The sequence below is a fragment of the Elgaria multicarinata genome, chromosome 2 (assembly GCF_023053635.1).
Source record: "Elgaria multicarinata webbii isolate HBS135686 ecotype San Diego chromosome 2, rElgMul1.1.pri, whole genome shotgun sequence".
Taxonomy (NCBI): Eukaryota; Metazoa; Chordata; class Lepidosauria; order Squamata; family Anguidae; genus Elgaria; species Elgaria multicarinata.
This window is the reverse complement of record NC_086172.1, coordinates 5,125,048-5,152,263: the sequence shown is the minus strand read 5'-3', so window position 1 is coordinate 5,152,263 and position 27,216 is coordinate 5,125,048. Positions and strand designations below refer to the sequence as shown.

Sequence of the window (27,216 nt, the reverse complement as noted above, 5' to 3'; positions counted from 1 at the left end):
TTACTAACCCAAGTAGCAAAGCTAGTCACTATCTAAAGATGATAGTGCACACGCTGGTAACTTCGAGGCTTGGCTTCTGCAATGTGCTCTACATAGGGCTACCTTTGTGCCTAGTCTGGAAACTTCAACTAGTTCAAAATATGGCAGCCAGCCTGGTCACCAGGCAACCATCTATACAACAACGGGATTGCTCCTCATTGAATATAAACCTGAATTCTCGTTGATTCTAGGGCTGTGCTCTGCTTCACATCGGCGTGTAGCAGCAATAGTGAGGTGGCCTGATTCGCCTCTGACAAAGGCGGAGACAAAGCGGATCGGGGGGGCTGTGGATCGAGGCGAAGAGGATCGAGACCAAGCGGATCCTTCGCCTCGATCCAGAGCTCCAAAAAAAAGGTAAGTGGGGGCTTAGCTGGCGCTGCCGCAATCCATGCAGCGATGGTGGCAGAGCCAGGTAAGGGGGCTGGGGGGAAGGGTCCGTCACATTCCGGAAGCGGCTTCAACTGAGCCTGAGGACTCAAACCGGAAGACCAGGCCACAACTGCGGCCTGGTCTTCCTGTTTGAGTACTTGGGCTCAGTTGAAGCAGCCGCTGGACCACGACGGATGCAGGTAAGGGGGGAGGAGGGGGCCTTACCTGGAGCTGCCCCCACCACTGCGGAGCTCCGATTTGGAGCCGGAGCTCTGCAGCGGAGTGGAGCGGACCATAGGCGGATCGATGCGGGGCAGGGCGGGCCCAATCTGGAATTTGCGGATTGGGTGCGGAGTGGATTGGGGGTCTGTGCACAGCCCTAGTTGATTCGAATCTAGGCAAAGAGCATCGCACTGCAGCAGCAACAGCGATTTGTCTCCTGAATTATTATTTTTTGTAGTGCAGTTATTAATGCACATATGCGCGCATACGATAATACAGAGTAATGATGAGTGAAGCTATAAATTTTATCTCTGGAGTTCTGGGGTGGGGGAAGGAGCGAGCCAGCAGAGGAGGATGTGAGAAGGGGGAAAGCAGCGTGTTGCAAAGGACAACCCTCCAAACAAAAAAGGTTTCCTAAAGGCAGGAGAAGCCCAGAGGGGGACTGAACACGTCTTGTCCCTCTGGCTGACTGTTCCAACCTCTTTGTATTAATATTATAAGCTCTGTCTGTGGAGCTCAGCAGAATCATATAATTCTACATGAAAATGGTGCAAAGGAACGAGGGAGCCAGAGGAGGACGCGATAAGTGGGAAGGTGGGAAATCGGCCAATCACTTTGTCCTGCCCTCAAAGCTATGCCCACATGTCAAAATGCAATTTAACTCCCCCAACAACACATAACTTTAACGCAGTGCACACTCAGATGTTGATCCAAACGTTGCGGTAAATCGCAACTATGAATGTGCGCATTATCGCATTAAAAACCTGGCGCTGCAGCGAATGGACAGCTGCGTCATGTGTCCTGAAACATGAATCTGCACGTTTAGGTCAGGGTAAAGAACCCTTATAGACAGCCCCCAGTACACCTAGGGGTGACCATATTACACCAATTTTAAAATCTCTTCACTGGCTGCCAATTCGTTTCCGGGCAAAGTACAAAGTGTTGGTTATTACCTTTAAAACCCTACATGGTTTGGGTCCAGGCTACCTGCGGGATCGCCTTCTCCCGTACAACCCATCCTGCACACTCGGGTCCTCTGGGAAGAATTTACTCCAGCCAGCCAAAACTAGATTGACAACTGTTACCCAGAAAACCTTCTCTTCTGCTGCTCCCAGACTGTGGAATGGCCTGCCAGAGGAGACTCATCAACTTAACAGTCTTTTTTGAATATAAAAAAGCTATAAAGACTGATCTTTTCCAGCAGGCCTACTCAGTCAAATTTTAAGAAGTCTGGCTGTTTTTAACAATGTATTAGTTTTATATGTTTTAATTAGTTTTATGTATTTTATAATATTTTTGTATTTCATGTTGTACCCCACCTCGAATGAGAGGGAGAGGTGGGTAATAAATAAATAAAATTATTATTATTGTTGTTGATGTTGTGAAAAGCCTTTACAGATCAGCCTCAGGGATGGAACAAGTTCTGCATGTTAAGAGACCCGTAGATGGCATCAGTGAAAGGCATCTGCAGAGCACATGGTGCCACATGAGTCAAGAAAGAAAATGAAGCTACGCAAAAGTGTGCAACTCTCCTCCATCTCAGTCTCTGAACCGGCTGGCATGAAGAAAATTCCTCACCTTAGTAGCAACATATCTATAAAGGGCTCAATGAGAAAATGGTCTCATACACTTCCAGAAATCTTTCCCTAGTTGCAGTTAAATAATTACCCAAGTGCATTTTGCAATGCCCTTTTTCTTCTCTTGCAGCTAATCCGAGCCTCCAGCGAGGATCAGAAAAGTTTAACTCTGTTTTGCAAAGAGAGGAAACAGAACGCTGGGGCAGCGGAGGGGTGGGGGGCAGAATAGTGGAACACATTCCGTGAATTGGACAGTTCAAGTTATTCACTAGAGACAATATAATAGTCCAGGAGCGGGCAACCTTTGTCCCCTACAAATTGCTCTGGGGCTACACAAGTGGTCAGGGCTGGTGAGTGGGGCTATGACACAGTACACGCATCCACACACCAAAGACACACAGAGACCCTGTCTGGTAAAACGCTAAGCTACAGCGGTTAAGCATTTTGAGTGAAACGTTACAGCTTAGCGTGTTGTGTGAACCATTCCTAACCATGGTGGCTACATGACCATGGTTTAAACATGCTCATTAACCATTTGATACAAAAGGGTAGTGGCGTAAGCATGGCTTAAGCCTTAGCTAGACCTACCTTTTATTCCACCACGGAGGAGGGAAGATTCCGCAATGTGATTATCACCAGATCCCTCCTCCGTTTACACTTGAGGTGCAATGACCTCAGGAGAAGTGTCACGCCCGCCATTAAAAAAATTTTTTTAAAGCAACAGGAGCGCCGAAAAGTAAGTTTTTTAAAATAATAATTTAATTTCCCCGGTCCCACCACCCTACCCCGATGGGCGCAGCTCTCCTGGCTCTGCAAGAGGAATCGTGGCAACCCCTGGCAACGGGCCACACGTTCCGTGGTCTCCTGATCCCGGGATCCCCTGTGCGTCATGTGGATGCACAGGGGCGATCCCGGTGTTCACCCCGGGATAAAGCCCCAGCTAGCTAAGGCCTCCGTGTGTTGTCTGAACAGGCCCAGGGACAGGATAGTCTAGGGAAGAAGAACCTTGCCTCTTTCCCAGGGATCAGGATTTCTGTTTCTCTGATGTGTTAGTGAGTTATCGCCTCTCCCGACTCCCTCAGAAACCTTGATCAGGATTGGTGCTGGGAAGTAGGGTGCAGGAGGAGGGCACCGTTATTGGTGGTCTGGCCAGGGGCTGGTTCTTCTTGGAAACAGGATCTATGGGGAGAACCATCCTTCTGCACCCTGTTTCTCAGCAGAATTGGCTGGCATTGGCCCAGACAGGGGGAACTGGGAGGCACCTGCAATGGGCTGCACAGGCGGTCTTTGAGGACCACATGCAGCCCACAGATTGCCCACCACTGCTTTAGACAGTGTCTAAGGCAAGGGGTGGCCACCTTTTGGGGCTCAGCGGCACATTTAGAAATTTGAGAAACTGCACTGGGCACCACCACAGCATGGCTGCCATGGGAGGTGTGGCTAGTGTCAAAGGACCATTAACTTGCCCCAAACACTGAGTTTAGTACAGAGCAGAGGTGCAGTCCAAGCAGCAGCACACTAAACAACTCCTTCGGACCAATGGTTTTCTGCACCAACGGAAGGCAGCCCCTTTTCCTCTTCCCCTCACCATGTCCTCTGCCAGCCAACTCATTCCCCCTGTCTCTTTTTCTCTCATGCTCTGGCACACACATGCCAGCCATCCTCTATACACACACACACACACAATCACCACGTGGCTCCATCATGCATGCATGCACACTTACATGCATTCACACGCATCTTTCGCTTCTTGTTTTCACTGCAAGCACATGAAAACTCTCACAGACCCTTTTTTAGGATCTCTCTAAAATAACCCTAAACCCTTTCTCTTTACCTCTCTGTGTGTGTGTGTCTCTTACATACATGCAGTGACATGCAAGCTCATACCCCTCCCTCCAGCCACCTCGCCCTCCACAGGTTGTTGCTACCTGACTGCCCCATCCCACGGGCTCCCTGCTGCTCTCCCTGGCCCCACCCTGGCCCACTGCTGGCTTTACCACTTCCCTTCCTAGCCCCTCTCTGCTGCTCTCTCTAGATCCCTAAACTTACTAGACAGATACACAAGAATTCCTTTTCCTTTCCTTTTTCCTGGGGTTTGAGCATGCTGCAGAGGGAAACATTGGACTACAGCCACCTGCCATCTTCATTTCTGAGGAATGTCTCTGACCCCCACATGCAGCCCAGAGGCATTCATGAGAAATGAATATGGGGGCACCTAGAGGCCCTCACTTTGCTTTGAAGTGTCCTACTTGCCAGTAAGAAAGTGTATTTATTTTTAAAAAAGTGGAACGGGTTAGGCACTTTGGTGGCACCAAGGAAGTTGTCTGGAAGTACACTGGTGTTGGTGGGCCCCACATGGCTTATTCATGGGCTAATGTGAGTGTATAAAATGTATGTCTGGTTCATTTCAGTTGGCACACACTGTCATTGATCAAACTAGGTCGGTAATTTAATTGTACTAACTGCATCTTCCAGCTAATCTTAAGTATTGGACCTCGCAAAGTTTCAAGTGAGTGTCCTATTGAAGAGGCAGACACCACTCACTGAAGTATCGAAGTGAAGAGTAAATTATCATGTGTACCTTTGAATAGTTGGGGAAGAGACCAAAACACATTCCATAGCTTAAAGATTGATTATAGATTATGCCTAATGCAACTGTATGAAATATGTGTACAGCTCATTTAAGTTGGTTGACACTTTTCTTTTAATCTCTGCAGGAAACTGCTTGTAGAAAGGAAATGGATTGGACTGATCCTATTTCAATATTGATCCTATTGATCCTTATGGTTCTGGTCACTTTGAAAATGGGTTGTTTCTGGAATAAGAACCTCCAGAAGCTTCCACCAGGACCCAGGCCTCTACCACTTTTTGGAAATCTCCATATAATGGATCTGAAGAGGCCCTACAGAACCATGTTCAAGGTAATGCTTTCTGTCCTTTCCATGGCAAGGCAAAGGCCATTATGTTGTGCTGGATGCTTCGGCCAGAGAAATGCCCTGTCCCAAGTGCAGGGTGGAGAACAGCTGAGGTGAAGATGAAAATGTAGGGTGGCGGAAGGAGCCGGAAGAGACTGTCCTTGATCACTCAAGAAAGAGAGCCAAAACCAAGATAAAACCAAGTCAATGGAAAGAACGTACATAAACAATAAAATGGTCAAACAATATTTAAAATAAAAAGACTTAATGGTACATAAAACTACAATAGTATGCACAATCATGAGAGATTATTTACATCTAACAACACCTTGCTTAGCCTAAAGGGATCTTGGTAACAAAAACTGTGCTTCTCACTTGCTCTTCTGTTGAATTCCAGTTGTCAAAACAGTACGGTCCTGTCTTCATCATCCATATGGGACTCAAGAAAATGGTGGTGTTGACAGGCTATGAGATGGTGAAGGAGGCTCTGGTGAACCAGGCTAATGCGTTTGCAGAGAGCCCCCCCCCCCGTCCCAATGTTTGAAGACTTTGCAAAGGGCTCTGGTGAGGTCCTTCATTCTCTGTTGAACTGGTATTGGTTGCAATTATGTAACGATAGCCATGGAGAGTCTATGCCAAAAGTTATCCTAGGAGAAATGCAAACTAGAGTTTCCCCAATCTATAGAATTAATTTGTGGCTTAAACTATAGATAGAAAAATAACTTGCCAATTTTTCAAGCAACCTGTATAGAAGTATTTTTCAGTTATGTGACCTGTAGATATTAGGGTAATAATGTTTATTGTATATGTGAGACCAGCAGCATGCACTGGACATCTTACCAAAACTCAAGTATTTATTATTGTACAACACAATGGGGAAACCCTGGGACAAAACTTGGACTGGAGGAAAAGAAGCAAATAAATTGCCCCTAGTTACTGGTCCATCTAGGCCCAGAATCAAGGAGGACATGCAAGCCAGTGGCAGCTATCACCCACTTTGGCTGGTGGGGTGGAGGGCAGGGTCTCCAGAGGCAGACCCAAGGAATCACCGGAGGAAGAACTGTCTTTTGAACCTCCAGCCACTCATACCACAGAATGGGAAATATGACATTGAGAGACTATGCGTACCTGCAAAGCTGAGTGTGAAGGGTTGGGTGGGATAACAACAATGATGTGCTGAGAGCCCCACAGAGAGGGGAGGGGGAATAGCTTTGGTAACACAGCAGCATCCAAAATCCATGTCTTTGCACATTCACCACTAAGCAGCCTCAAAATCAGTTATGTGTATGCCTACCCAGAAGTAACCATGAGAAGTAGCACTGGAAAAAAATGCAGTTTATGTACTCGAAGAAGAAGAAGAAGAAGAAGAAGAAGAAGAAGAAGAAGAAGAAGAAGAAGAAGCAGCAGCAGCAGCAGCAGCAGCAGCAGCAGCAGCATGGACAGCAAGTTCTGAAAACATCCATTCAGTAGAATGATCAGGAGGGATCCTGAATGCAGAGAGCTAGTTTCCCCCATTCTGGAGTAAGTGAAAAACCTAATTGCACCACTGCACATGGCCAAGGGCCACATTCTATAGTTTCCTTCTCCACATTTGGTTGCTGCTGCCTTCCAAAGGATAACAACAACAACAACAACAACAACATTGCATTCAAAGGTAATGTTGTTGTTGTTGTTGATGATGATTATGATATCCTTTGGAAGCCAGCAACTCAAATGTGGAAAAGGAAACAACAGTAGAATGTAGGTCTTGGCCATATGCAGTTAGACCTGGACCCAGGGAGTTTATATAGCCATGGTTCCCACCCCCCGCCCCCACTTACTCCAGAATGGGAGATCCCTTCTGCATTCCGGATCCCTGCTGATCTTTCTACTGAGTGGGCCTTGGAACTCCATCCCAAAGTTCTGCCCTGACAGCACTACTTGCCATAGGAAGGTTTCCACACCAAACTGTCTGGATCTCTCCCACACATAATCTCCTAGACAAACATTGAAGCAATAAAACTAGCAACTTCAACTGCATTTTAAAAGTCTATGCATATAAAATATATGCATGTAAATGTTTTTCTGTTCAGGAAAACAACCATGAGGATGAATATAGGGACTGACTCATTTACCCATGAATCCCATTGAGCTATAGGGGGCAAAAGAAACCATTGTAATCTGAGACACAGCTGAGGGCAGCACAAACTGATCCTCCGTTCCTTTATCCAGAGAAGGGAATAACTGTCAAATGGAAATGTAATGCCAATACCAATGCAGATAAGGTTGCACTGGGGACAAAGGTGGACATCGTCATGTGTCCCAGCTTACACTGAGTCGTACCATGAAGAAGGCAGAACAAATTTTGGCCCCCTGCAGGGACCCCTGAAATGTACCAAAATTCCTTACACACACACCCTACCCATCATAATGAATGTTATGCATTAGTATATTCTCATGGCAGAGTCTGAATGAATGTGCAGCTGTAACCTCACTGAAGTTAAGCAGGTGTCGCCCTGGGGGGGATCTACACTACAGCTTTAAAGCGCTTTATAACAGTTTTGACAACTGTTTGAGCCCAGGACACACTGCATATACAGTTTTCAAAACGTTTTCAAAGCGCTTTAAAGCGCTTTAAAAGCAATAGTGTAGATCCCCCCCAAATCTGTGTATGGGATGGGAGATCATCTAGGAGCTGTCCTTACTTCCATCATGGCCATATTGATTTGAAACCTTGCTCCCCTCCTCTTCAGGAGTATCTTATTCTCATGCTGGAAATTCGAAAGCAATGAGGCAGTTCACCATAAGCACATTTCGGGACTATGGAGTGGGCAAAAAGCCCATAGAAGATAGAATTATTGAGGAGTGCCATGTTCTGATAAAGAAATTTGAATCTTATGAAGGTGGGTTGTGTTTCCTTCTAGTGCCTCAAAGCACATCTACACCAGAGCAGTTTAAAAGTGATGAAAATGCTTGTTACATGGTCTTAACTCCTAGAAGTACAGTTCCCATGATGTCCCATGGAGAAGTAATATGTCTATGTATATAGTGTATAGATATTTCTTATGACACTCAGCCCCATTTAAGCATTTCTTAGTGTGAATTTTCACATGAATAGACTGACACTGGAGTGCAGAGAAAATTGATTACTGATGCCCTTCCTATCATTCATTCTTTCTGAGTATTTTTGTTTATTTTTAATATTTGTTGTATAGGCAGGACTGTGCAATTTGAGACCACTACAATTATGAATGCAGCTGTTGCCAATATTATAGGGTTCATACTATTTGGCAAAAGATATGAATATGGAGACCCCACATTTCTAAGACTGCTCAAGTTATTCAATGAAAATATCCTTTTAATGGGATGCCCCTCAGTCACGGTAATATATTTGTTGTTGTTGTTGAAGGTATATTATAAGAAATATGGCATGTCATTGTACTTTTGCTAATCATGGGACTGAAAGAATACCGTCATAACAGGCTCAATCATTTCAGTTGCACCATATTGCAGATCTAGTCTTTTAAGGAAACTTTTCTAAACATAGCTTCAACCTTAAACGTTCTGTGTTGTTCCTCTGTAAAATGTGAGCAAACATACTTTGAGATGTCCATCTGAGAATATCCTCTAGGGCAGCCTTCCTCAACCTGGGGCGCTCCAGATGTGTTGGACTTTGTAGTCCAACACATCTGGAGCACCCCAGGTTGAGGAAGGCTGCTCTAGGGATCAGTGTTCCTTATTACCTTGGTCATATTGTATACTTTCAGCTGTATAACGTGTTTCCAGCGCTTGGCTTCCTGCTTGGTTCTCATAAGATAGTCCTTAAAAACAAGGATGAGGTCACGGCTTTCATAAATGCCACCTTCAAAAAACACCTCAGAGATCTGGATGCAAATGACCGACGGAGCTTTATTGATTCGTTTCTTATCCGACAGCAAGAGGTAACGGGGTCTTTTAAGTAGTCCAGGTATTGCAGGTGACATCTTTCATAACATGTTTTAAAAAGTATGTTTGCATATAAAACACATCTTGCGGTTGGCAAGAAACCTTACTTTAGAAAAGGGTCAGCCTAACGAACTTGGAGTGATTTGCAAATATTCAGCAGACATGACTGTATTTCTTTGATTGTAAGCCGCACCCTAATTTCAGTACCACTAACAGAAAAAAAAACCTCTAAGACACACCCGCGATTCTAAGACGCACCCCATTTTTAGAGATGTTTATATGGGGGGGAAGTGTGTCTTAGAATCGAAGAAATAGGGTAGTATCGTTATGCTCCCCGCAGTTCTCACCTCTGAACTCCAAGGGTATTTTACCCAGCCTTTAGTCCTTTGGACGGAGGTCACAGGTGACTATCTGTGACTAGTTGATATACCTGGCGTTGCTTGGGTCGCTGAATAATGTTTATCGTGTTCATTTGATAAATAAGAAATGTGACTTATTCATCTTTAAGGAGGGGACAGGAGGGGGAGAAAGAGCCCCAGAGTACCCCTCCGCGGTATCCCAGCAACTGAGCCACCCTTCACATCATCATCTGGGCTCTTTGTTAACTGCTGCTTGTCCTCCTCACCATCCTTGGCGTCTTGCTGGGGCAGTAGCAGTGGCTGCTTGCCTCCTGGGCTGCCCCCATTCTTCACCCTGTGCTCCCTCAGACCGGCGATGATGTCATCGGCATGAGCCCGGAAGCACAGTCCCTGGCGCCCATTACCTTGGGGACAGAGGGAGTGGCGCCACAGGCAGCTATTTTCAAATGCTTTGCCACTGCAGCAAACAGGATGTTTCTGTGCGTGTGCAGTGTGCCTCCCTTCCCTCCCTCTTAAGGGCCAAGGTCACGTGTGTGCTTCCCCCTTCCTTTTAATTGCTCTACAAATTGAGTACGTTGGAGTTTGACTTTTCCAGCACTTCATACTTTCCCTAGCCATCTCTGCTTGTTGTATACCCAAATGAATACAACAAGCATAGACTATATTTTTCAATGTCTACTTGGTACTCCTGACTTGTGAATGCTGTGAATTGTCCTCTCAGTGCCTCTGGTATTTATTTTGGTGTGTGCATGGAATTGTCTCACTCCATTTGTTTTAACCACTTTTTCACCCTAGGAGAAGAACAAGACTAATAGTTATTTCCATAATGAGAATCTACTAGGTGTTGTGAGCAACTTATTTGCTGCTGGCACAGAAACCATAGCAACCACTCTGCACTGGGGCCTACTGCTAATGATGAAGTACCCTGAGATTCAGAGTGAGCGCTTTTCATTTTGTTGGCATACATGATTTCATCCAAGAGTTGAAAGAAAAATTATGGCAGCCTTGGTGTTACCTGAATGGGATGGGGGTAGGGAAAGGAAGCACAAGTGATTTCCACTTCCTGTTCTTACTCAAATATATTCATTTTTTCTGTTTTTCTAGTAAGCTCTGTAGTTTTTTGTTCTAATCTTTTTATATCGAAGTTTAAGTTCGTGTGGTCAGGATATTCTTCCGCTTTGACTTGGCCCAGTTCAACTGGCACCAAGGAATTTGTGAGAAGTATGAAGGAGTGGGGTGTGAGTAGTTTCCTCATCTTGACTTTACACGTGCACAGAATCCATTTTCTACCACAGCCTCAGTCCATGTATTTTGTCCCCATCATCTTCCATGATTGCTGCTCAACAGAACTGACAAGAGAAGCCCTAGGTGGTCCAAGACTGACGAGGTTTGGCTAATGAAGGATTGATACTTCACTCAGTCTTGTACTCCACACATAATCATTTCTATGCCTTGAAAATGTAAACTCAAAGTGAATCTGTACTTATATTATCTCCCCTTTGGATGGAAATCTTCATGCATATCAGTAAAGAAGGCCTAGTACCAAAAACAGGAAATGTTAGTCATGGAAGGTCATGGGTATGTATCACCAAATCTCTACTGCAGAATTAATTGGTTCTATCTTCCCACAGGCAGACTAAGATATGTTCTAATAATTCTTAGGAAAGGTAGCAACTTCTCTACTGGATCCTTAACATAGCATCTTTCCTACCTTTGTAGTATGTTGTGAGTTTAAGATATAGCCAGTTTATAAAACAATGAAGGATATTTTTACATTAATGCTCAGTAGGGCTGTGATCCACTTCGCTTCAGTTCTTAGAACTGATAGCGGAGAGGCCTGATTCGCCTCTGACAAAGGCGGGGACAGATCAGGTTGGGGGAGCTGTGGATCGAGACCAATTGGATTAAGACCAAGCGGATCCTTCGCCTCGATCCGGAGCTCCAAAAAAAAAGATAAGTGTGGCGGGAGGGGGGCTTACTTGGCGCCAGAGCCAGGTAAGGGGGCAGGAGGGGAGGGGGGCTTACCTGCCTCCATCATGGTCCAGCATCAGCTTCAACTGAGGCCCAGGCCTCAGTTGAAGCCACCGCCAGACCATGACAGAGGCAGGTAAGTGGTGAGGGGGGCCTTACCTGGTTCTGGCGCCGGCGCAGTCCATGCAGCGACAACAGCGGAGCCAGGTAAGGGGGGAGGGGGGCTTACCTGCCTCCATCACGGTCCAGCAGCGGCTTCAACTGAGGCCAAGGCCTCATTTGAAGCCGCCGGCGGACCGCGACGGAGGCAGGTAAGTGGTGAGGGAGGAGAGGCACCTTACCTGGCTCAGGATGCTCGGATTTGCTTCAAACTGCGCACTGAATTTCAATTCAAGTCTATGGGGGGGAGACACGGAGCTCCGATCCAGATCCGGAGCTCCGCAGTGGATCAATGTGGGGTGGAGCGGACCCAATCCGGATGTTGCGGATCGGGATCCAGAGCGGATCGGGGTTCCATGCACATCCCTAATGCTCAGATCAAGAGCCCTCTTCAGCCATTTCTACTCTGTACAGGTGTAGGGGGAGGGAGGGGTGCGATCTCAGACTTACTTCCTCCCGGGATTGTCCCCCGTGTCCAAATGGCCAGCGTGACGCCCAGGATGGGAGGAGGGATGTCATGCGAGTGGAGGCGGCCATTTTTTTAAGTTACAGGAGCTGGAACATGCTTGTGCTCCAGCAAAAGGTATGTGTGGTGGTGGGGGAACCCGCTCCCACTCACCCACGCACCCACCCCCGATTCTTCCCGGCCCTGCTCCTTCCCTCTACTGATCCCCGCTACTTGTGGGGATGAGGGAAGAAGCCAGGATGGGTGGCCACAAACCTCCTGTGGTCTTGGGATGATCCCGAGACCATGAATGGAATTGGGTTTTCCCAGGGATTATTTATCCCTGGAAAAATGTGTGCTTGTCCCCCTGCTGGCCCCAGGAGTCCCTGTGCGTCATTTGGGTGAAACGGCCTTCAAAGCACATCTGACGCTCCTTTTCTTCAAGGGGAGTTTCATGCACCAATCCCTTTGTTCATAAAGAGTTGCCCTCTCAATGGACAGTTGGATGTACAGTATGGAGAGTGCCATTGCACATTCCCCTAGGAAATCTGGGGACCTGAGTTCAAGACAACTGTATGCTTCAGAGTTTACTATTTTCAGAGACTAATGCAAAATCCAAAATCCACAGAGTTTCTCTTAGTAAAAGGATTGTTTGTTTACCCAGATAATGTCCAAGAAGAAATCACGAAAGTTGTTGGGTCTGCTCAGCCAAGGATGGAACACCGAACAAAAATGCCATACACAGATGCAGTAATCCATGAGGTTCAAAGATTTGCCAGTATTATCCCAACAAATTTGCCACGCACAACCGTGGTAGATGTTACCCTTAAAGGCTACTTTGTCCCAAAGGTGATCACCTTGATTTAATTGCATTGTTATTTTCCAGTCTTGGCTCAGCTGCCCACGATACACCTATTACTGTGATAGGACACATTAGGCAATTTAATTTTCAGAAGCTGTTGAGCATCACTTCCAGCCAGTTAAGCACAGGTTAACACCTATTGATCTGCTTCATGTTACACATGTGCAGCCCTTTTAGAGCAGTGAGACGTTTCAGAGGGTCCAGCACTTATCCAGGATTCAGTCTCTTGAGAAGAAGTTCACTGGAGATTAATGGAATTACATGTGATATAAGGCTTATTTATACATACATACATACAGGCTGAGATGTGGATTCACAGCAGTAACACTCCAACACATTCCTGCTCCCCAACACATTCCTCTACGGGAGCCCATATACTGCCATAGGATTTCCCAGAGAGAAAATTCTGCTCTTTGCCTTCTTTTTATTTTTGCATTCCTGCGAAGACTGGTGTCCTACTGCACACAGAGCTCTCACTGGCTCCCTACTCTTGTCTAGTGGGGGAGAGGAAAGACAAGTAATCTCTGCCAGTCTTCTATGCCCTCTTGGACCATCCTAGCACCTATTGAAACACGTCACCAGTATGTTATGGCTACCAATTGACCTTTGTTGGGTTTTCAGACCTGGTTGCACAATTAAAATAGCCAACATCTGTTATTTAAGCCACAGCCGGTTGTGGTGCATTCCAAGTGGGGCTTGCATTTTCAACTCCCAGCCATGGCTCACATCAAGCAAACCCAGGGACCATCAGTTATACGAGGTTTAAATAATAATTGCATAACCCAGCAATAGAACATGGGTTGATTTTCCATTTTATGTTAGGATTACACTATTGTCGTAGGTGTAATAAATCCCATTTTCTTTTGACTTTGCAGGGAACTCACATCATCCCATTACTATTTTCAGTGCTCCATGATGAATCCCAATGGGAGGAGCCACATAAATTCTATCCAGAGCATTTTCTTGATTCTGAAGGAAAGTTTGTAAAGAAAGATGCATTCATGCCTTTCTCTGCAGGTAACATAGTGATTGATTGATCGATTGATTAAAAAATATTTCCTACCCTGGTGCCTGACAACAGGCCTCCAAGGGGACTGGAGAATGAATTCTTAACAATACATCACAGCATTTTAAAAACAGGCAGTGTTTACTCATAAATGCTCTTGTGGGAGGAATGAGGATGAAAAATGCCTACTTATCAGACCTGAGATGTTGCTACTGCTAGAGGTGTAGCTGTTTCAGTGGTAACATCTGCCTTGACATCTGCATGTATCCAATGTGAGCTTTGTTAGTAAGACCACAAGAAAAGCCCTGAGGCTGGATCAGACCAAAGGTCCATCTAGTCTAGCATTCTGTTCACATAGTAGACAACCAGCTGTTGTTGAGAACCCATAAGCAGGACACAAGTGCAATAGCACCCTCCTGCCCACATTCCCCAGCAACTGGGATACATAGGCTTACTGTGGCCATAGCTAGACCTAAGGTTTATCCCAGGATCATCCAGGGTTCTTCTCTGCCTGAGCGCTGGATGCCCTGTGTGGCACTTAGGCCATAGCTAGACCTAAGGTTTATCCCTGGATCATCCAGGGGTCAAACCTGTGCATCTAGGTGACACACAGGGGATCCAGTGCTCAGGCAGGGGCGAACCCTGGATGATCCCAGGATAAACCTTAGGTCTAGCTGTGGCCTTAGATGAAAAGGTTTGAGGGGAGACATGATAGCATTCTTCAAATACTTAAAAGGTTGTCACACAGAGGAGGGCCAGGATCTCTTCTCGATCCTCCCAGAGTGCAGGACACGGAATAACGGGCTCAAGTTAAAGGAACCCAGATTCCAGCTGGACATCAGGAAAAACTTCCTGACTGATAGAGCAGTGCGGCAATGGAACCAGTTGCCTGGTGAGGTTGTGGGCTCTCCCACACTAGAGGCCTTCAAGAGGCAGCTGGACAACCATCTGTTGGGGATGCTTTAGGGTGGATTCCTGCATTGAGCAGGGGGTTGGACTCAATGGCCTTGTAGGCCCCTTCCAACTCTGCTATTCTATGATTCTATGATTCTATGATTCTATGACCCCAGGACAATCCTGGGATAAATCTTAGGTCTAGCTATGGTCTAAATCTGGTACTGGAGATAGTAGGGTGACCATATGAAAAGGAGGACAAGGCTCCTGTATCTTTAACAGTTGTATTGAAAAGGAAATTTCAGCAGGTGTCATTTGTATATATGGGGAACCTGAGGAAATTTCCTCTTCATCACAACAGTTAAAGTTGCAGGTGCCCTGCCCTCTTTTAAATCTGGTCACTCTAGTATAGCTCCTGCAGCTTTAACTGTTGTGATGAAGAGAGAATTTCACCAGGTTCTCTCTATATCCAAATGACACCTTCTGAAATTCCCTTCTCTATGCAACTGTTAAAGATACAGGAGCCCTGTCCTCCTTTTCATATGGTCACCCTAGAGATAGGAACATTTTCTAAGAAGAAAACTGTCACAGAGGGCCACTGCCCACTCTAGAAAATGTCAGCGTTTGTATCCATCATTTGCTACTGCAAAGATATGCTCATGACTCCATGACAGGATCTACACTACTGCTTTATAATGGTTTAGAACAGTAGTGACAACTGTTGAGGCCCAAGACACATGCCAGATACAGTTTTCAAACTGTTTTCAAAGTGTTATATCCTGCTTGGTGTAGATCTGGTCTTTGTTTCCAGTGTTGTAAGGACTTCCTTGCTGGGAATTCACTATTCATTCATTAGCATCACTCCTCTATGTTGTTAACAACTATGGTTGCATTTTATTCTATTTTCATGTGTTTGATTTTTGTCCTTGCTGCTTTTAAGGTAAATTGTTTCAGGCAATGTGTCATGGAAAGGCAGTATAAAATGCTCTTAAGGAATGAATAGTTCTAGTTTTCCTACTGTCTCTATGTTGCTGCAGGTCGGAGAATATGTGTAGCCGAGACCCTTACCAAAATGGAGCTTTTCCTGTTCTTTACAAGCCTCCTGCAGAAATTCAACTTTCAGCCAGCTCCTGGAACATCTAAAGATGACCTGGACCTTACCCCTGCAATTGGGTTTACAGCACCTTCCATGCCCTACAATTTCCGTGCTCTTCCACGTTTATAAGACTCAAGCTCCTGCATTGCTTAGCTTCCATGTATGCAGCTGTGAGATTTTTCTGCACACTCTTTTGGTCACCAAGTGCATTTTGGTAGAAGCTTAGTGGAATTGGCTCAAGCGTCATCACAAACCTTAAGAGTCTCATTTGCCATTCTGTTAGTTATATAAAGCTAGTGCTAAGACATAGCTTAGCTGTGTCATTCACTGCATAAAGAACAATATGGTTTCATGTATTCACACACTGCAGATGTTCTTGAACCAGATGTTCTCCCAGAAAAGGCTTTTATCATCCCATTACCCTGCCTCATTGATGGGATGTTACTGGTGTCTAGACTTAGGGCTTTGCTAGACCTACCGGCTAATCCGTGCAGGAGGAGCAGCGAGCCTGTGCTACAAGTAGCATGGGCTGTCGTGCCTTGCTAGACGTGGACGCAACGGGGAAAGCAAAGCCCCATCGCGTCCGCCATTATTTTTATTTTTTAAAGGGGCCGGGTGCAGGAACGCTCCTGCTTAGGTAAGGCCCTTAAAAAAAAAAAAACAACTTCTCCCCGCTCCCCACCCTGGCAATGAGTCCCTTCCTCTCCCGCCAGCTCCACCGCCCGCCCGCCATCCCCGCCAGCTCCATCACCCACCCGCCATCAGCTCCATCACTCGCCATCCCCGCCAGCTCCGTTGCCCGCCCACCAGCCCCACCAGCTCCATCACCCACCTGCCAGCCCCCTTCCCCCTGCCTCCGATCTTCCCCCCACCTCCCTCTGCCTCTGATCTCCCCACACACCTCCCCCTGGCTCTGATCTCCCCCCCCCTCTCCTGCTGGCTTCGTTTCCCCACCTCCCCCAGGCTCCGCTGCTTGTCCTGGCTACTCACGAATAAGCGCGGAAGCTGGGAAAAGTGGCGGAACAAGCTAGACACCCACAGTCTTGGGCTCAGCCCGAGGCCGTGGGTAATACCGGGCCAAAAGAGGTTCCAGTTAGCCCGGGCCGAAGGAGGTTTCAGCCCAGGCTGACCCCGGGATCCCCTGTGCGTCATCTGGATGCACAGAGGTGAGCCTGGGGTCAGCCCGGGCTGAAACCTCCATCTATCAAAGCCCATGGTCTTCCAGTCATAACTGTCCTGTGTTTCTTCACCGCTTCCTCTGTCTTTTTTTCTTACCACAGAAAATCAGTTAAGGAGAAAAAGGTAGAGTAGCTGTGGAATGCTAGAAAATAAGTAAGGCAACTGGATCTGTTCATCCCTTTGATGAGCTTTCTGTTCTGTTTGAGCAGCAATGCTGCCTTAATGTAGATATTGCCTGAAAAATATATGTAAGAGACAGAAGACTGTTGTTGAATAGATCCCATTGCCTTGCTGTGAATTAAATTTCCCCCTGAGAAGAATATATTGGCATTTACATCTCTCCACTTTTCTCTACACAGTAGGTTCTGCTACCATTACTGCTTTTTCTTGTATATTATGGTTCCAAACTTCTGATCAGCCATAATCTCAGTGGGTGATGCTGGGTAAATCACATTGTTTCAATCTTCGATCTGTATATTGGGAATAATCATGACCATTTCATTGAGCTAATTAAATATGATTAAGATATCATATTTAATTAGGATCTCTTCTCGATCATCCCAGACTGCACGACACGGAATAATGGGCTCAAATTACAGAAAACCAGATTCTGGCTGGACATCAGGAAAAACTTCCTGACTGTTAGAGCAGGACGACAATGGAATCAGTTACCTAGGGAGGTTGTGGGCTCTCCCACACTAGAGGCCTTCAAGAGGCAGCTGGACAAGCATCTGTCAGGGATGCTTTAGGGTGGATTCCTGCATTGAGAAGGGGGTTGGACTCGATGGCCTTATAGGCCCCTTCCAACTCTACTATTCTATGATTCTATGATTCTAAGATCACGAAGCACCATGCATTCTGAAATGGAAACTTAGCAAGGACAGTAATAACGGACACTGATATGTGTATTTGGCTTTACTGTTCTTGGTTTGGTTTTATGTTAATAAAATATCTGTGGATGTTGATGTTTGACGGGTGTGCACAAGGTAGCCTTGGATAGAACAGTAAAATGGGCCAAACCAAATTTCGGTATCATGTAAGGTGGCCAAATTACATTTTGATTTTTTGAAAGGTGTATCTCTATGGATTGTATTTTCATGTGATAACCCATTCTGATGGCTTACACTTTTTTTGACGTTATCAAGATAGTTGAAGCCATCTTTTTCTAACTTTTGTAATTTAAGCTGTAGCGTATAAAAAAAATGTCCAATTTTAAATTTTAAAACTGTGTTAGAAAGCTAATCAATTCTCTTACAAATAAATAATTGTAATAATGACCTATCTGTTGCCATTTATGTGGTACAAGCCATATATCAAGAAAAATATATCCTTCTCTGGAGGAGGGCTTTCTCTGCTGTGGCACCCCGGCTGTGGAATGAGATCCCCAGAGATGTCCGTCTGGCGCCTACACTGTACTCTTTTGTCGCCAGCTAAAGACCTTTTTATTCTTTCAGTATTTTAACACTTAATTTTAACTTAAATTAAAATTTTACTGTTCTAACTCTGTATTTTAATCTTATATCAATTTTGCTGCGTGGTTTTATCCTGGTTGTGCTTTTTATACTGTATTTTGTATTTGTGTTTTTAACCTGTTGGTTGTTTTATTATGGTTTTAATTTTTGTGAACTGCCCAGAGAGCTTCGGCTATTGGGCGGTATAAAAAAATGTAATTAAATAAATAAATAAATAAAAAAGTTTAAATTTTCCTCATTTTTATAGTCTACTGAACATGACATGTTACCGGATCTAGGTATGCACCTAAAGAGTATTAAACAATTGTATGGTACGCTTTTGCTTTTCTAAGAGACCTTAGCTTGACAACATTAATTTTGATAGGCCGTAGACACATATGAGTGTATCCATTTTCATGTAATTTTATGCAGTATATGGATAACAGATAACTTAATGCTATTGCAAAGAAATGTCTAGTAATTTTGTGAGTTCAGCAACTGTTCAATATGCAACTCTTTTTATTTATAAATGTTAGAATATTACCATTTGAAATCTTTAATTTAATTTAATTAATATTCATCACCGCTGCAGTCATCTTCTGAGTCCTCATGTCCAGCTGCAAAGTCTACATCAGTTTATTCCGGTTGCTACATGATTATAGTTTGCACATAGCAGTACAAGAAAATCCATTGAATAGGCATGTGCAATTGACAGAAATGCACATACTTGCATGACAGCACCTCCAAACTGTAATTGGTGCTGGTGGTCCATGCATCCGCTCAATGACAAAATTCTCAGCTTTGTTTGTCATCCATCCGTAATCTTTTGGGTTACGTACATGTAGGGATGTTGGGGGACCAACATGGGCTGTGGTCCAACAACTGCCAGCTGCCCCGACTTAGTCCACAGCAAACTGAGCCAACTGGCAGATTTTCCACCTTTGTAGTTTAGGACAGTATTGGGATGCGTGTTAAATCTGCAACTGTTTGCTCCAATGACTCCGCCCATTGAGAACTAAGCCTGTCCCTGCATTCTGTGGCCTCAGCCCTTCATCCAGATAGCACATTTTTGGGTTCTCTGTTGGTTGCATGAAAGAGTAAAAGAATGTTGAGAATGTGCTTATATAACATTCCTGCTTGCCTAGCACAATGGACTTGTAGGTGCTGCCATATATAAATAGCTGATTTTTACTTCTACAGTAGCAAAAAACAACAACACCTTGGTATATTTTTAGGTTATGCTCAGCTGTTTGAATTGCAGCTTCTGCTCCTCCACTCCTTTTCAGGTACTTGAGCCTCCAGTCTGCAGTTGCAGCTTGAAGAGTAAGCAGCAACTTAGCTTTGCAAGAGAAGCCATTGAGCAACATTGACTAACAGGGATTGGTCTGTTTGAATTGCAGCTTCTGCTCCTCTCCTCCTTTTCAGGATTCTCCTTTTCAGGTACTTAGCCTCCAGTCTGCTGGAGGCGCGAGCCGAAGGCCGAGAGCGGCGCGAAGCCGGTCAAGCGGAACTTCTACTCTGCAGGAAAAACCCCAGCCACGGTCCGGTCGCTGCCACTTTCTGATTCAGGATACGATCTTCTCATTGTCTCCTCTCAATTCTTTTCTCCTCATATCTGTTCCTTATGGCTCGTTCCAATCTTGTCTCTCCTAACTTAGTTCCTATCCGGTGTCTCCCCCCTTCTCAGCTGCCTTTTTCGTGTTCCTTATGGAACTGTCGCTCTCTTGCTTCTAAGGCCCCTGTCATCCAGGACTTGTTTATCTCTAGGTCTCTCCACCTCCTTGCTCTTACTGAGACCTGGCTTCCTGCCCATGATACTGCCATCTCTGCTGCCCTCTCTCTTGGAGGACTCTCTTTCTCTCACACTAGTCGCCCAGAGGGTCGGGGTGGTGGTGTGGGTCTTTTATTATCTAGTTTGTGCCAGTTCCAGCCTCTTTCCATTCCATCTTCACATTGCTTCTCCTCCTTTGAGGTACATGTGGTGAGGCTCTTCGCTCCATTGCGACTGCGGATTGCAGTTCTGTACCGCCCCCCAGGCTTGTCCTCAAAATTTATCTCTGATTTTGATTCATGGCTGTCCTTTTTCCTCTCTGATAACTGTCCTACTCTTATTTTGGGTGATTTCAATATTCATGTGGATGACCCTCAAGATGCTGCAGCTCTACGATTTCGCTCATTATCTTCCTCTTATGATCTTAAGCTTTGGTCTGATGCACCCACACATTCCCTTGGACACTGTCTGGATCTTGTTCTCACTCGGAATTGCTCTGTGTTGGACTTTTCTACTGCTCACTTTCCGTTGTCAGATCATCACCTAGTTTCTTTCAATATTACTCATAATCCTCCTCCTTCACGTCCCGCTTCTCGCTCTTGTCGCAACTTGCAATCTATCAATTATGAGGCTTTTTCCCAGTCTCTAGCCTCCTCCCTTCCTTCTGTCTTTTCGGCTGTCTCCTTGGACTCAGCTGTCTCCTCCTTTAATTCCTCCTTATCTTCAACTCTTGATAATCTTGCTCCATCTACAACTCGGATAGTTCGCCCTTCTCAACCCCAACCGTGGCTCACCTCTTTCCTCCGCTACCTTCGCTCTTGTTCCCGGTCAGCTGAACGCCTTTGGCGTAAGACCAGGGACAGGGCGGACTTTGTCCATTACAAATTTGTACTCTCCTCTTTCTCTTCTGCCATTTCATTGGCCAAACAGCAGTACTACTCAACGCTGATCCAGTCAAATGCTAGGCATCCTCAGCGGCTCTTTGCATCCTTCAATTCTCTTCTGAAGCCTAATCCGCCATCTCTCCCCGCCTCTCTGTCTGCTAATAACTTTGCCTCTTTTTTCAATGCTAAAATCCAAACTATCCGCTCTGATCTGGCCAGCTCTGCTCCTCTTCCAGTTCCTGTTCCTCATCTGTCAGTTCCTCCTGCAAATTTCTCTGTGTTTCCTTCGGTCTCAGCGGATGAACTGTCTACAATACTGCGCTCTTCGAAGCCTTCCACTTGTTCTCGTGATCCGATTCCTTCTCACGTCTTTATTAATCTTATTCCTGCTATCCTCCCTTCCTTGCTTCATATTATTAATCTTTCTCTGTCCTCTGGTTCATTTCCTTCTGCTTTTAAACATGCTACAGTCTCTCCCATTCTCAAGAAACCTACTCTTGATAGGCTATCTCTGTCTAACTACCGACCTGTCTCTTTGTTGCCGTTTGTTTCAAAGATCCTGGAGCGGGCGGTCTACTCTCGCTGTCTTGACTTTCTTTCTAGTAACTCTGCTTTGGATCCACTTCAATCTGGATTCCGTCCTCTGCATTCCACCGAAACAGCCCTTACTAAGATCACCAATGATCTCCTTACTGCCAAGTCTAAAGGCCATTATTCCGTTCTTATTCTCCTTGATCTAACTGCAGCCTTTGACACGGTTGATCATGATCTTCTCTTAGATTCCCTTCATGACCTTGGATTTTGTGGCTCTGTCTATAACTGGTTTGCCTCCTATCTAGCGGGTCGCTCTTTCAGCGTGTTGGCTAATGGCAGCTCGTCTTCCTCCTTTCCCCTTTCAGTAGGGGTTCCGCAAGGCTCGGTGCTTGGCCCGTTGTTGTTTTCCTTATACATGTTGCCCTTGGGCAAGCTTATTCAATCTCATGGCCTCCAATATCATCTGTACGCCGATGATACACAACTATATCTGTCATCTCCGGAACTTTCTCCTGATGTTCACGATCGTATCTCGGCATGTCTTTCAGATATCTCAGCTTGGCTGCTTCATCGTCGTTTGAAACTCAATATGGCAAAGACTGAATTGCTTGTTTTTCCTCCTAAACCTTCTCCTCATCTCTCATTCTCCCTTACTGACAATGATGTTACGCTTACTCCGGTCAAGGAAGCTCGTAGTCTTGGCTTTATATTTGACTCCTCGCTCTCCTTTATTCCTCATATTGAGGCAGTAGCTAAATCTTGTCGATTTTTCCTGTATAATATTGCGAGGATTCGATCATTTTTGTCTGTCTCTTCTGCCAAGATGCTTGTTCATGCACTGGTTATTTCACGGTTGGACTACTGCAACCTTCTTCTCTCTGGCCTTCCTTCTTCTCACATCAGTCCGTTGGTTTCTGTTCACCACTCTGCTGCAAAGATCATCTTCTTGGCTCGCCGCTCTGACCATGTTACTCCGCTTCTGAAATCTCTTCATTGGCTTCCAATTCACTTCAGAATCCAATATAAACTTCTCCTGTTAACATTCAAAGCTTTTCACGGTCTAGCTCCTTCCTATCTCTCCTCTCTCATCTCACACTATTGCCCCGCTCGTGCTCTTCGCTCCTCTGATGCCATGTTTCTCGCCTGCCCAAGGGCCTCTACTTCCCTTGCTCGGCTCCGTCCATTTTCTTCTGCTGCCCCTTACGCCTGGAACGCTCTTCCAGAACATTTGAGAACTACAAGTTCAATCGCAGCTTTTAAAGCTCAACTAAAAACTTTTCTTTTTCCTAAAGCTTTTAAAACTTGATGTTGTGCAGACTTTATACTGTTAGTTTTACCCTACCCTGTGCCTGCTTACCCTACCCTGTGCCTGTTTGCATTCTCTTCCCCTCCTTATTGTTTTACTATGATTTTATTAGATTGTAAGCCTATGAGGCAGGGCCTTGCTATTTACTGTTTTATTCTGTACAGCACCATGTACATTGATGGTGCTATATAAATAAATAATAATAATAATAATAATAATAATAATAATAATAATAATAATAATAGCTAAAAATGGTAAAAAATCATAATTGCAGAATTTGTAATTTCAAGGGGATTGAACGTGCCTCACTCCCTACTGCTTTCCTACAACAGATTTCCACCAGTTTCACATTATTTTGTAGTTTCAACTTTAACTGAGCTGGAAAAAGATCCCTAATTTACCAAAATGGGAGAGTACTACGTCTCAAATTTGGACTGAACAGTCTGTCAAGATTTCCTGTTGCTGAATTATACTAGCCCTACACCTAAGAAACCTCAGATGATACTACCCACTACCCATCCACCCAAGGCCCCATTTGTTCCCCTTATTTGGATGTCAACAACACTTCCCCCCGCCCTAAAGAAACCCACATGTTTTATGTAGGTATGTTGTAGGGACATAAGCGCACCCACCTCTGCTGAACAAAGTAAGCATTCAGCTGGCCATAACTTGTTGAGTACTTGCATGTGGCAGCGACAACTGGACACTTTGAATTGTAAACTGGATCTTCCAGGATTGCAAACCCTGTGGTGCTTTGCAGCATCCAAAATCTGTTCAACGGATCATTAGACACAAACAGTGGAATCTGATAATGTAATATCAATGGTCCAATTAGAGGTTCAAATGTTGTGCTGTACCTCTACACAGGATTCAGGATAGACAATATTGTATTTGAATTGATACAAGCCCCAAAATCTCAACCCCCTCACCCCAAAGAATAGAACTTGATTTCCAAAAGAAAACAGAGGTTGTGAGAAAACTTTTTGGAAGGTACTATCTGTACTCAATGCAGGTGAGAGAGATGACCACTATTGGACGAAAAGGGTTAGGTGCAGAAAAGGGAAGCAATAGAAAACTAGATGTCAGCAAAAGAGGTTCCATCCCAGTCCTCTCCTGGGTGTAGCACAGTCTTTCCCTGTATGGTGAGTAAGCTCCCTCCTCCCTTGTCCTCCTAACTACCTCTAGTCTTATAGAGTCCTGAGACCCCTTTGCTGGTTGAAATTGATGGGGCCTGAAATGAGCCTAAAAAAGAAAGCAAAGAATAGTAAGCAGTGGAAGGCAAGATCTGATTGTCCGATATGAGGACAAATAAAATTGGTAAGATTTCAGGGCAGGGAAGTTCAAGAGAGAGTATCAGTATCCTATGTGGCCCACATACCAGTTGCTAACACAGTGCATTGCTAACACAATGGGAGTTAATCCTTCATAAAGGAACAGGGCAGAGCAGGTCACTGAGAGGCGCTTTGCTGGGCTGTCCTAATCCAGACAAAAGTTCCTCCACTTTTCGGAGTTCCTTTGCACAGCACTAACTACCTGTTGTGCTACCTGTGGGTCCCACTGGTGCAACAGAAGTGCAGTAGCAGGATAGAATACTTCCCACTGGAGACAACAGGGTTACATTCTTCTGGCCAGTTACTGATATGAGTTGTCAATTAGGGTGGACAAAGAGGATTCATTCCCCAAACAGGCCTGAAGCTGGGTTGAAAAAACAGCTCTAGAGAAAATCATTGTCATCGAATACTGCCACCACAGAGTGCTCCCAACATTGGGAGATGACCATGACGGTAAAAAGTGATGTAAAATTAATACGTTAGTCGAGCAGGTATTTCCTACATTTTATTTTGTTTGTTTTGACTTGTAAGCTGCCCAGAGAATGTTTGTTCAAGGCCTGCCATAAAAAAATTATCTGTCAAGCAGTCAGTCAATCAATCAATCAATAAAACCAATCCCCCCCCCCCCGCAAAAAAAGACAATCCAGCCTCTGCTGTAAGGTAGGGCCACCATACCTTACCTTCCTGCTACCACATACAGATAACTGACATAATCCAGAAATCAGTTGTCACAAGTAAAAAGGAGATGCATAATGTTCCAACTTCAGTTGATACACCAGCTATAGCCATTCCTGGACAAGGACAGTCTGGCCACAGGGATTCATGTACTAGCAATCTCAAAACTGGACTACTGCCATGCACTTTACATGGGATTGCCTGTGTCATTTGCCCCTGAATTACCCGTAAACTAGCAGAACATGTTATAGGTGCTTGTGATGACATATAACGCTCTACACTGCTTAGGACCAAGATACCTGATGGAGTACCTTAACCTTTATGTATCTGCCCAGATATTAGATTTACTAGGGATCATTGGCGTGCAGACAGGGGGTTCAGGGGGTTCCGCTGAACCCCCTAATACGCTGCCGCCGCCATGTTTGCCCCATCCCTGCCAAAATACCGGGGTTGTGGTTACTGGGCCCGCAGCAACCACAACTCCAACTTTCTCCTGTGAGTGGCGGCGGCCATCTTGAATCTCGCCCGAAGTCACGCGAGATCTCGGCAGCTGGCTGGGAACTCTGTGAGACCCAGCCAACAGCCGACATCTCACGTGAGTTCGGGCGAGATTCAAGATGGCCGCCATGTGGGGTGGGCGATGAGAGCAAGGTGAGTGGTTGGGGGCTGCGTGCAACAATGCAGCCTCCAGCACCCCACCCCCCAGCTCAGAAGAAGCAGAAGCAGCAGCAAGAAGAAGCACAAGAAGAAGCAAGAAGAAGCAGAAGAAGAAGCAAGCAGGAGGAGGAGGAGATAGAGGAGGAGGCAAGACTGAGGTTTGTGTGAGAGAGAGACTGTGAGAGAGACTGTGGGGGTGCATGGGGTCTTTGAGTGAATGCACGTGTGCATGCCTGTGTGTTTTTGGAGTGAGTGATGCTGAGTGTGTGTATGTGTGTGCTGACAGTGTGAGTGTATTGATGTCTGAATGGGATGCCTGGCTGTTTGACTGAATGAATGTATGTTTGTAGTGGGGGTGGCTGTAGTTTTCTGTGACTTGGGGGAATGATTTGGAGACAGAAAAAGTCCTACAGCTCCCAGCATGTCCCAGCCAGCATGTTTACTTCTGAGTAGACATGCATGGGGTTGCACAGGGCTCTTTTTAGGGTTAAGGTTAGAACTAGTTCCAGGAGCTTGTGCTTTTGCGAAGTTAGGTTGAGTTAGGGTGCAGTCCTATAGACAGAAAAAGTCCTACAGCTCCCAGCATGTCCCAGCCAGCATAGATGGCTTGGGCATTCTGGAAGTTGTAGGACTTTTTTCTGTCTGAACAGGCAGAGAATTAAGCCCAAGGATGGTAACAATATATCATAGAATCATAGAATAGCACAGTTGGAAGGGGCCTACGAGGCCATCGAGTCCAACCCCCTGCTCAATGCAGGAATCCACCCTAAAGCATCCCCCACAGATACTTGTCCAGCTGCCTCTTGAAGGCCTCTAGTGTGTTTAAGTTCCTATGGACAAATAAAAGAGGACGTATTAAAAAATGGAAGAGTGGCATGAAGATTGCAACCCTAGTTGCTTTTTATATATGTATATGGCCTGTATGGGTTGGTCTCAAGGTGGCTTAAATCTGCACAAAAGCAAAACATAGAATATCAGAGTGTAATTGGCACTAAAGTTACCCCCCAAAAAGCACCAAAATACAGAGTCCAGTCAGGGGATAGTCTCATTGAAATTGGTTGGGCTTTCTTCTGAGGAAGCAGGTGTAGGATCACTCTATAAGTCTTTGCAGTGCAATCCTGGAGTTGTCTAGTAATCATTGATTTCAGTGAGACTTAATCCCAGGTAAATGCGTATAGGGTGTTCCATGTTGCCGTCATGACTAGTAGCTGTTCACAGATTCCTTCTCTTCCATAACTATATTGAATTCCTTTTTAAAGCGATCTAAGCTACTGTACTTATCACTCACTCCCAATATCTAACTATTTTTGCCTTTTTCATACTCTTTCTCTTCGTCGTCATCTTTCACTTAACCCCCCCCCCACCTAAATAATTAACCAGTTGTGGGGGGGATGACCCATCAATTGAAGATGAGTGGAGGCAAAGGACTATTCCACTTTGGACAGCAAAATGTCTTGGGACAGCCCTGGCAAGAGCTGGCTATAATTTGGATACTGAACAACATGCATTGGGTTTCCTAGGTGTACAGGGCCCAGGTGTCTCAGGCAGGATCTACACTACTGTTTTCATAGAATCATAGAATAATAGAGT

At 45.3% G+C, this 27,216-nt stretch overlaps 2 protein-coding genes across 2 annotated transcripts in view; both read left to right on the top strand.

Moving 5' to 3' along the window:
- Nucleotides 1–5,077: 5,077 nt before the first annotated feature.
- LOC134392010 (cytochrome P450 2K4-like) overlaps nucleotides 5,078–27,216 on the top strand; it is a 74,650-nt gene continuing 52,511 nt past the window's right edge. The window contains exon 1 of the mRNA XM_063115955.1: nucleotides 5,078–5,128. Within this exon, the coding sequence (XP_062972025.1) occupies nucleotides 5,093–5,128 (36 nt within the window). The 5' untranslated portion in view covers nucleotides 5,078–5,092. The remainder of the gene's footprint in view (nucleotides 5,129–27,216) is intronic.
- Nucleotides 7,926–16,553, top strand: LOC134392012 (cytochrome P450 2K6-like). The gene is made up of 6 exons (XM_063115957.1): nucleotides 7,926–8,004; nucleotides 8,869–9,042; nucleotides 10,201–10,342; nucleotides 12,645–12,829; nucleotides 13,718–13,859; nucleotides 15,780–16,553. The coding sequence occupies exons 1-6, from the start codon at nucleotides 7,999–8,001 to the stop codon at nucleotides 15,965–15,967; spliced, it is 837 nt and encodes a 278-aa protein (XP_062972027.1). The 5' UTR covers nucleotides 7,926–7,998; the 3' UTR covers nucleotides 15,968–16,553.